General features: G+C 48.7%; 1 protein-coding gene across 1 annotated transcript in view; it reads right to left on the bottom strand.

Moving 5' to 3' along the window:
- Nucleotides 1–8,467: 8,467 nt before the first annotated feature.
- Nucleotides 8,468–9,966, bottom strand: part of LOC101758698 — a 9,938-nt gene continuing 8,439 nt past the window's right edge. Inside the window, exon 3 of the mRNA XM_004973056.2 lies at nt 8,468–9,114. Within this exon, the coding sequence (XP_004973113.1) occupies nt 8,826–9,114 (289 nt within the window). The 3' untranslated portion in view covers nt 8,468–8,825. The remainder of the gene's footprint in view (nt 9,115–9,966) is intronic.

Below are 9,966 nucleotides of genomic sequence, written 5' to 3' on the forward strand. Positions count from 1 at the left end.
TGAATGCACACGCCTAAAGCAAAGAGCAAGGGGTTACGCAATCATTGAGGGGCAGCTATACAAAACAGGCATCTCAACACCATGGCTCCGGTGTGTCGACTACGAAACAGGCAGTGAACTGCTCAAAGAAATACACGGCGGTTTCCGTGGAGCTCACATTGGCTCAAGAGCCCTAGCAGGAAAAGCAATCCGACAAGGTTTCTATTGGCCATCAGTCCACACAGACGCGCACCTACTTGTACGAAGCTGCGAAGCATGCCAAAAAACAGCAAGGCAAACACATGCACCCTTACTCCCCATCCAGCTCATACCACCCTCGTGGCCTCTCCAGAGATGGGGGATGGACCTAGTTGGCCCACTCCCAGTAGCTTAAGGAAACTGCAGGTTCGCAGTGGTGGCAATAGACTACTTCACTAAATGGGCCGAAGCCAAGCCACTTGCCGTCATCACGTCAGCTTCGGTGCAAAAAAATTTCTGGCAAAACATTGTCTGTCAGTTCGGAGTCCCAAGGGAGCTAACCGTCGATAATGGCAAGCAGTTTGATTGCATCTCATTCATGAACTTTTGCGCCAGCATAGGCACGAAGATAAAATTCTCGTCCGTATACCACCCGCAGTCAAACGGAGCTGTGGAAAGAGCCAACAGCACGATATTCACAGCAGTCAAGAAATGTCTCTTCGATCAGAAAAAGGGTAAATGGGTCGACGAGCTCCCAAGAGTCATATGGTCCCATAACACAACACAATCCAGAGCAACAAGCTTTACCCCATTCAAGCTCTTATTCGGGGCCGAAGCTATAACACCTGAAGAAATAAAAAACAAAAGCCTAAGAGTCCTCAAGCACGGTGACATCGATGAAATCGCTAGAATAGAGAAAGACATGATCGAGCTTGACATCAACGAGGCCATTGAGAACCTAGACAAATACCAAGAAGAAACCCGAACATGGAAGGATCAACGCATTCGAGAAAGACAGATCAATGTTGGTGACCTCGTCATCAAAAGGAAGAAGAATTGGGAAAACCCAAGCAAATTGCAAGAGGCCTGGGAAGGCCCCTACATTGTCGCAAAGACTGGCAGACCTGGCTCCTTCCATCTCACAGACCAACAAGGAAATGCTCTCCCACACACCTGGAACATTAACAGTTTACGAAAATACTACCCATAAATGTACACGTTACCTCCGGCCTGCGGAACTATAAGCAGCGCCGAAGGCAACAGAGCAATTTTGCCTTTTTCTTTCTTTTAAGCTTACTTCGTTTGTAAGGTCATAGAGTCTGGACTGCACTCTTTTCCTTGCTAGGGGCTCCATAACGGAGGCAAGGTTTTTAACGAGGCAGATCCATATACACCTTTTCCTACAAAGAAAGGAAAAAGATTTCCCCTAAGAATGCTTTTCGCCTAAGAAGCAATAACAAGTTGCATCACCTCGCGCTAGTGCGCGGAGGAGTCTTTCGCTTAAGAAGCAACAACAAGTTGCGTGACCTCGCGCTAGTGCGCGGAGGAGTTTTTCGCCTAAGAAGCAACAACAAGTTGCGTGACCTCGCGCTAGTGCGCGGAGGAGTTTTTCGCTTAAGGAGCAACAACAAGTTGCGTGACCTCACGCTAGTGCGCGGAGGAGTTTTTCGCTTAAGAAGCAACAAGAAGTTGCGTGACCTCGCGCTAGTGCGCGGAGGAGTTTTTTGCTTTAGAAGCAACAACAAGTTGCGTGACCTCGCGCTAGTGCGCGGAGGAGTTTTCCGTGTAAGAAAGCAACAACAAGTTGCGTAACCTCACGCTAGTGCGCAGAGGAGTTCTTCCCTTGAAAACCAACAACAAATTGCCTAAACCTCGCGCTAGTGCGCAAAGGAGTCTCTCGTTCGAAAAAGCAACAACAAGTTGCGTGACCTCGCGCCAGTCCGCGGAGGAGTTTTCCGTTTGGGAAGCAAACAACAAGCTGTACAAAATCGCGTTCCAACACGCACAAAGCAAGCCTCTCGCATACAGCCTCAACAAAGCTCCAACAACTTTTTTTCGAAAGAACGCGGAAAGTTTCTGCGACCTCACAAGAAGAGAGTCCACAAGCACAAGTTATCTAACCTCTCTCTCGCAATGTCGCAAAAGGGGGGGTGACGTTTTTCGAAAACACCTCCAAGCACTTCCACTTCCAAAAACAGGTCACCACACCAACCTTGTACGAAATCAAACAATCTAATACCCAACGACACATTCAGTTATGGTTGAAGCGACCGCAAGTCGCTGTATCAACCAGCTCTCGCAACAACTAAGTCAGCAGGTTGCCCCACATCGCAACCCAGCTTCGACTTATCTAAAGTTGTAGTTGGCCCACGAATAAGCGCAACTAAACTATAGCAGTTTAACCAAGATACACAGGCGCATGAATATTTCATAAGGCGTAACTTCATACACAATCAAAAGTATTTAACCTCATCCTCTTTACATAGAAACAAAAGACAGAAACAAGTCTATAAATAAATAGATCTACTCCGCAGCATCCCCCTCTTCGTTAGTAGTGCTAGGCTGCGAACGAAGCTGAGCTAATCGCTCGCAAGCCAGCCTCTTCACGTATTCCTGCCCAGAGGATGACCACATGCGCTCGAACAAATTCTTCTTTGCATTTTCCACAACAAAAGACTTTGTGGCGCATCCAATATCTTGGGCAGCTGGCGCAACATAACTGTCCTTGGAAATATTTTTAATATGCTCGCATCCTTGTTGCTCCAGCAAGTGAATGGCGCTTTCCAGGCAGAACACGGCGGAGTAGTCGTTCAGGCCCTCAAGAACCTCGGGGAGACTCTTGACCTCGTCCAACAACCATTCAAACATGCGCTCACATCCCTCGTCCAGTGGGCAATCTTCGGGTTTGGCGCCAAACACACCAAGGGAGGCTTTGTAATCTTCATGAACCTTTTTGAACCTCTCCCTCAGTGTAGTTTCTATCTGGCTCAACAGCTTTGACCTCGTTTCTAGCTCAGGCTCCATCTATCCAACCTTAGCTTTTAAACCCGAGATAACCTCACTGTCCCGTTTGGCACCTTCGCGCAAGTCTTGGATAATTTTGTCTTTCTCTTTAACTAACTTTTCAAGATCCACCAATTCTGATGACACGAGATCGAGCTCGTCGCCCTTGGCTTCGTAATTTTCGCCAAGTCTGCGAGAGTCCTCTTTCAACTCCGCATTCTCGACCTTGACCTTTTTCATCTCCAGGGACATAGCCGCAATAGTCGCTTCAAGTGAAGCCACCTTCTTCGCAAGCTCCACAGCTGACTTCTCGCTCTTGACAAGCCAATCCCGTGTAATCATAGACGAATAAGACATCTGCAAAATCCAAACCAAAACATCAGACCAAGTCACAGCAGACGCAACAAAGCTAGTGAACTTCACAAGCATCATCAAATCGACCAGTAGCCATGCCTTCTTCACGAGGTTAGCCTCCAAGTTCAAAAGCTCCTCCGAGCTCATCGACTTCACAAATTGCTGGAAATCTGCAAATCAAGCATACAATCATAAGTACACCACAACAACAACGAAGTCCACAAACAACACTCACTCACAAGCAGCCATTACCTTCATACCCCCGCACCTCGACGGCGACTGGAACAATCTCTTTCCCCCTACCCGAAGCCACCGCCCTCGCTTTCTCCATCTTCTTTGAAACTTCGGCATCTGCACAGCGCTTGCAATCCTCACCCTCCTCCCCCAATACAAAATTAGGTTATGTGGATTATAAACCCTACCTTCGGCGCACGTTGCTAGAACCTCCGTGCGCCCGCTCAAGCCCAGACCTTCGTTAAGCCCTTGCAGACCGGCCGACAACCTCTCACCTACATCATAACATTTAACTTTCAGCCTTACATGATCCTCACAACTAACCTAGCCAACCTCCCCCATAGTTGCCTCCAAATCCTTCAAAAATGACGCCGAAGCCTGCCCGCAATCAAAGAACCGAAGCTTCGACAAAACCACCTCTACATGCTTACCAGATCTAATAGCCTCGGCACTAGCACCCTTAGAATCAGAAGAGAACACGTCCACAAGCTTCGCCTTTTCGGCAGCTACCCTCTCCTCACGCTTCTCGGTTTCAACCAAAAGAGCCTTTGAGCTTATGGAAGAAGGTACAATATTGCTGCTGGCCCCTGAAGGTGCATCGGCCTTAGCACCCGGCACGATGACGCGTGTGAAATGAGGCTTGTTAGCCCCTTTTTTAGTCCGAGCATAAGGACCTGTGGACGAGGCGCATCTGAAGGAGGACGCATGAAAATAGGCACAACATATGCCGGCCTGCTCAAGTCAACAGACGAAGCCATCGACCCAGACGGCAGCACGGCAGACGAAGCTCCCGCGGTAGCATCTTTCCTCTTCTGCGCCTCCAAGTTAAGAGTTTTTTGCTTCGCCTTGGCGGCTGCTTGTGACTCAACAGCAAGTTTCACAGCGCGAGCAGAATCAAATTTCACCTTCTTCCTTTGCTCAGCACCACTACCCCAACGCCGCCTCTTACCCACAACCTCGGGACGAGGCGGCACTGCGATGTCAAGCAAGTCAAAAATCCGATTGACACACCGCCCGTGTCTCACAACAGCCTCGAAAGAGTGCCTTTCGGGCTGGGTCACCGGACCTAAAATCTCATAAGCCATGTCTTCTACTGACTGTATGAACAAGTCGAAGTCGCCAACCTCGTCCTTGTTAAGCTCAAAACAAGGGAACGGCACAGTTTTCTCGCTCCAAGATACCTTCTTCTCAACGAGCTTAAGTGGTTTAGCAAAATCAGCAGACAAAGGCCACACTCGGGTAGCGATGTACTCCTCCACAAGATCACGCCCAGATATCAAGGGCCCAGCAACCCTATAGGTAGCTTCGCACTTCGTCACAAGGGCTGTCTGGATGAACGAAGGAGTTGTCAGCACGTCCATCAGCCCAAACTGCGCATAGAATGGAAATCCAGTGCCAAGATCGGCCATTTCAACTTTTACATAAAACCAATGCGTCAGCCACGCGTCGTCCCACTTGTTCCTCTGCGCGAAGGTAAGCTCCACCCTCGGCAGATTCCTCTTATCATTCTTCCGACGCGGCACGAAGGTACAACATCCAAAATGATTTTCGCAAACACCCTGGCCATCATCAGAATAAGTCCTCTTCTTCTGAATGTGAAGCTCATGTAACCTCGCGAACCCCTCCACATCAACGCTTCCACCAAACGTGCGCTGCACCCAATAGAACTTAGACAAGTTCACGATGGCGTTGGGGGTCAACTGATGCAGCCTAACACGATAGCGATCCAATATAACTGGCAGCTGCCTATTGCAAGGAAAACGAAGCCCTGCAGTAAACAGATCCCTAAAGACAACAGCCTCGCCGACCTCAGGCGTCGGAACTGCCTCGCGCCCGGGGGCTCTGCCCATTCCCTTAGGGAAAAAATTGCTCTCTTCAAAAAGTGTAATGTCTTGCGAGGTCACCTGGGAGCGCCCAAAATAAAGAGTAGGAACGCACGGAACCTTCCCCCCGACGGATGCCTTGGGCCTCACTTCAACCTCGACATCCTCCTCCTCCCCACCTTCTTCCTCGTCCGAGGATACGGCATGAACCTCGATTCTCGCTGTACCTTTCGAGACTTACCCCTGTCCACCTTCGCCTTCGCCACCGTCAGAAGACCAATCTGGCGAACTGCTCCCCGAAGATCCCTCTTCTGCCGAAACTAGGCCATCCTTCGTATAGATTCGCTTCTTTAACCTTTTCCCCTCAGACTCACCACTGCTCGAAGACACTGACTGCGAGGTAGGGCTGCCTCCACCACCACGGGCAACCTGAAGAGCCAACTCCTCTGAGGACATTGTCTACAGCTCTGCCTGGTGCTAACTACCGCGAAAATGAAGTCAACACCCCACCAAGAAAACGGAGCCAACAAAACAGAACGAAGCCGCGCAACGAAGGCACAAGTGGCAAAAAATGCAGCTCGAAAGCGACAGCGTAAAAAATGCCCCCCCCCCCCCGGCAAACCTTATATAGGCACGGTAAAAACTGCCTCGAAACATTAACCGCCACATAGAAAATGACCTTGATACCCTCACATAACGGCAAAACGCCTCGGCCCGCGCCGCCCTTCAGGGTGACGTTTTGGGGGTGTTTTTGGATTTTTCGCGGGATCGATCGACGGCGCCTCGGACCTCGCCCACGAAGGGGCTACTGTTGGGGACCTCCCCACAACACACCCTGAACGGCGCTGGTGGGGACCTTTCTCTCTGGATCGACTCCAACCTCATCGCTTTCCCCCTTTTACGAAGCTAATAAATGACCGAAGTTAATTATCACGAAGGTGTCTACTTTGTTGTTTTGCAGGCAAGGACTCGCGAAGTCAAATCCCCCGTGGAGCTTTCAACGATTTGGCTTCGGAAAGACTCCGAGACCAGAAGCCAAAGTTAGCTGACTTCGACCTCAAGAAGATGGGAAGTTTGCAGAAGCTTGCTCAGTTTCAACGAAGCTGAGGAATAAGGAAGAGGATAGTCAAGGCGGCCCTGGAACCACTTAATAGCAGGACGACTCCGTAATAAGAATCTAGTACGAGGTTGGATATGTAATTTTGCCGTGAAAGCGACATCTTGAATAGGAACCAAGTTACTGTCTTGTACGGAATATTCTTAGGATGTAGTAGTTAAGTATGGGTATAAGGGGATGTGAAAATGTAACTTTATGGCCCTATAAAGGGAGACGAACCATCCCCCCAGGAGGGCATTAATCATTGATAGGATAGCCACTGTAACGTTTGCTTGAACGGTTGTTGTCTTCGTTCGTCATAACATTCCTACTATTATTTGGGAGTACCCCAACACGTGTCAGGTGACGTAAGTGCATTTTAGTCAGGTTAATTTGGAGTGGTTCCTCCACATAAACACCATCATATCATATATTTTTTCACCACCGGATGTTTTATAACTTTTTGTTAAAACATCTTTTCACCTGAGGCTTCTTACCAACCCTACCGATTTCCAAAATCCCTATTGGGCGCGTCCGCGCCGCAACCAACTACAGCGAACGGACACGCGTCGCCAAAGACTCACGCACGTGCGACCCTATCAGTTCGAGGCTTCGACCCTATATCCCCTTCCTTCAGACGGCGATCGCTCAAGGACTAGGATGGCCTGCGACAGGAGATGGATGGAGCGGCCGCGAGTGGGTGGCCGCCGGCCACTGCCGACGAATGTGGAGGGATTAGGGTTAGGGGTTTGGGGTTGTTGGGTTCGGGTGATTCCAATTGCCGACGGCCTTAGAGGATGGTCGGGGGCGGCGGCGGCCCGGCGGTGGTTGCAGGTTGCTGGGCGGCGAGGCCGGGCGGCGATGGCGCCGCCATCCGGGTGGTGAAGGATCACCGGTGGGCGGTGCCGACGGCGGGGGCGAATCACGGGAAGGGTGGGGTGGTGCCGCGGGGGTGGGAGGCGGGCGGAGCGGCACGGCGGAGCGGCAGCGTGGTCGCCGCCGGCCGCGAGCTGTGGTGGAGGCCGGCGGCGGCGGGGTGGTCTGGTGCAGGTCCATGCGGAGGGGGTTGTTGGAACATGGAAGAAAAAGAAAGAACGAGGGAAGAAGAACAGTAGAAGGACCGTTCAGTCGCCGCTAACTCGCGACGAACACGCGTCGACCAATGGCCCCCACCGATATCATAGTTTTAGTTGTTTAATACACAGTTCATAGTTTATGAGTTAAGTAGAAAAACATATGAACTGTGTATTAAACAGTTATGCAGATTATATTTTTCATATTGGAATTTTCAACAGCTCTCGGGCCTATATCGCGAAGTGAAATAAAGTGATAGAGCCGCGCCTGGTGTTGTGTTGGACTTCTAGTTGGCAAGATCAAATGCGTTTCTAATGCCCGCAATTATATTTTATTGCATGTTTCTATCTTGATGTGTAACCTGTACTAATCAACTGCTTTGTGTGTGCAATAAATGGCAGCACAGTACGTCCTTACATGTGTAATAGATGCTATTTATGTGGATGATTTAATGAAAATTTAGTACCTCTACGATTCTACCGTGCCGCGGAAACCAAGAACATCAAAGGGGCAAACCGATGGTTCAAAATTAATAAAAAAATCATAAGGATTTAAAGTTCAAATCCCACTCAAGTTTTTAGTAGATAAGAGCTCTAGACAAGTTCATGAACATGGATGAGAGCTCATGACAAGTTTATCGATCTAGATGAGAAGTCAGGATAAGTTTAGAGATGTGCATTTGAAAAAAATCAGACTGTGATAAGAACTTGTCCCGGGACAAGTTTAAACCATCAAGTATCGGAACCGGAATAAGAATTCAGGATAATTTATACAGTTTTGAAAGTATCGGAACCAGAATAAGAATTCAAGATAATTTTAAAGATCTAGGGTGAAATTTACTCTTTCGTAATTCTCTTACTACTTCCACCCGACGTACAGCTGCACGCCATTATGTGTGAAGAAAGGAACTCTTAAGCAGCCGTGATTCCGTGAACTCAATCAAAATATTTCCTTCATCCCAAATTACTATTCATTTTAACTTCTTTAGGTACATAGCATTTGCTACGTATCTAAACATAATATATATATCTAAGTACATAGCAAAAATTATGTACCTAGAAAAGCCAAAATGAATAGTAATTTGAGATGGGAGAAGTAACACTTTAGGCTACCACATCTCTACAGAGAGCTCGTGAACCATACAATAACATTACAGCGAATTTGATGCGTACGGTGTCGTTCACAGTGTGGAGAAACAACAGAGCTTCAGGCACAGGATATAAGTTTGCAGGTACAGAGTATGACAGCTAGTGCACAGACAGAGCAACAAGATGCCTGCTCACTCAGGGCCCAGGAACACCCTTATCAAGGCCATAATCCGTCATGCCCACGCCAACCTCGTTTTGGTGCTTCATGAACCCGCCGGTTGCAGCTTTCGAGTAACTCCAGTAGTAGACAAGGGATGCCACGAGGTTGATGATCATCATCGCAGCAGCAGCTGCGAAGACTCCCTTCCGAAGGGTGGCACAGGACACCAAATCGTGCTTCATATAGTAGCCTAAATACTTGGTGTGTTTTGCATTCCTCACTGATCCTCCTATGAGGCAAGCTTCCGCAACAAGGAATGTTGTCCTGGCAACAAGTAAAACACACTAATGAGAAGGGTGACAAAATTAGTTCCAAATGGCACTTTCAGATCACATAAAACCCAGCATGCACATGTTAACACAGGCACGCAAAGTGCCAAACCAAACTGAATTACTGGATTCAACCAACCTCCATATCTAACCTAATATATTAAAGTTTTCACATGGGTAAGAGCACTTGCTCACTTTTCAGGACAATTATAAGCTTATACTTTCCACCCAGTTCTGCAGAAGGCAGGCATATATTCTGGGAAGTTATGCTACAGGACACTAATATTTTGTAGGTCACAGAATATCTTGAGGGTGCTTTTTCCGCAGGACACAATTTAGTATCCTGCAACAAATATATGCTGTGCTGAAGGACACTAAATTGTGCCCAATAGCAAATGCACCAGAACGACAGTGTCCACTAGGTCCTGTCCAAGTTCCACGACAGTATCCTAGAGCAAAAGCGACCAAATAACAGTGTTTGTTATGGACACGGAAGACCTACTGGGCGCCAGGGACAAAAGGGGCCTAATTGGGCTGGCAGGCCCTATGGGCCCAATGGGTCCAGCAGGACCCCTGCGCCATGAGGCCACGCGGCACTGTTCTGTTCACACGTGAACAGTGCCCGCGGGTGCTGTGGCGGCGGCACCCTCAGGCAGCCGCCCCATATCTTGCACAGTAGATTAGGAATTAGGAAGGGTATATTAGGATGGCTTGCAAGCCAAGTAAGTTAGGGTTGCTTTGAGAACCAAGTCGTGTCCCCTGTATATAATAGAGGCCCCATGTACCAAATTAATCAACTAAGAATTAAGGGGTAAAACCCTAAGGTTCTCCAGCTCTCAAGCTTCGG

This window comes from Setaria italica, chromosome VI (assembly GCF_000263155.2).
Source record: "Setaria italica strain Yugu1 chromosome VI, Setaria_italica_v2.0, whole genome shotgun sequence".
NCBI lineage: Eukaryota > Viridiplantae > Streptophyta > Magnoliopsida > Poales > Poaceae > Setaria > Setaria italica.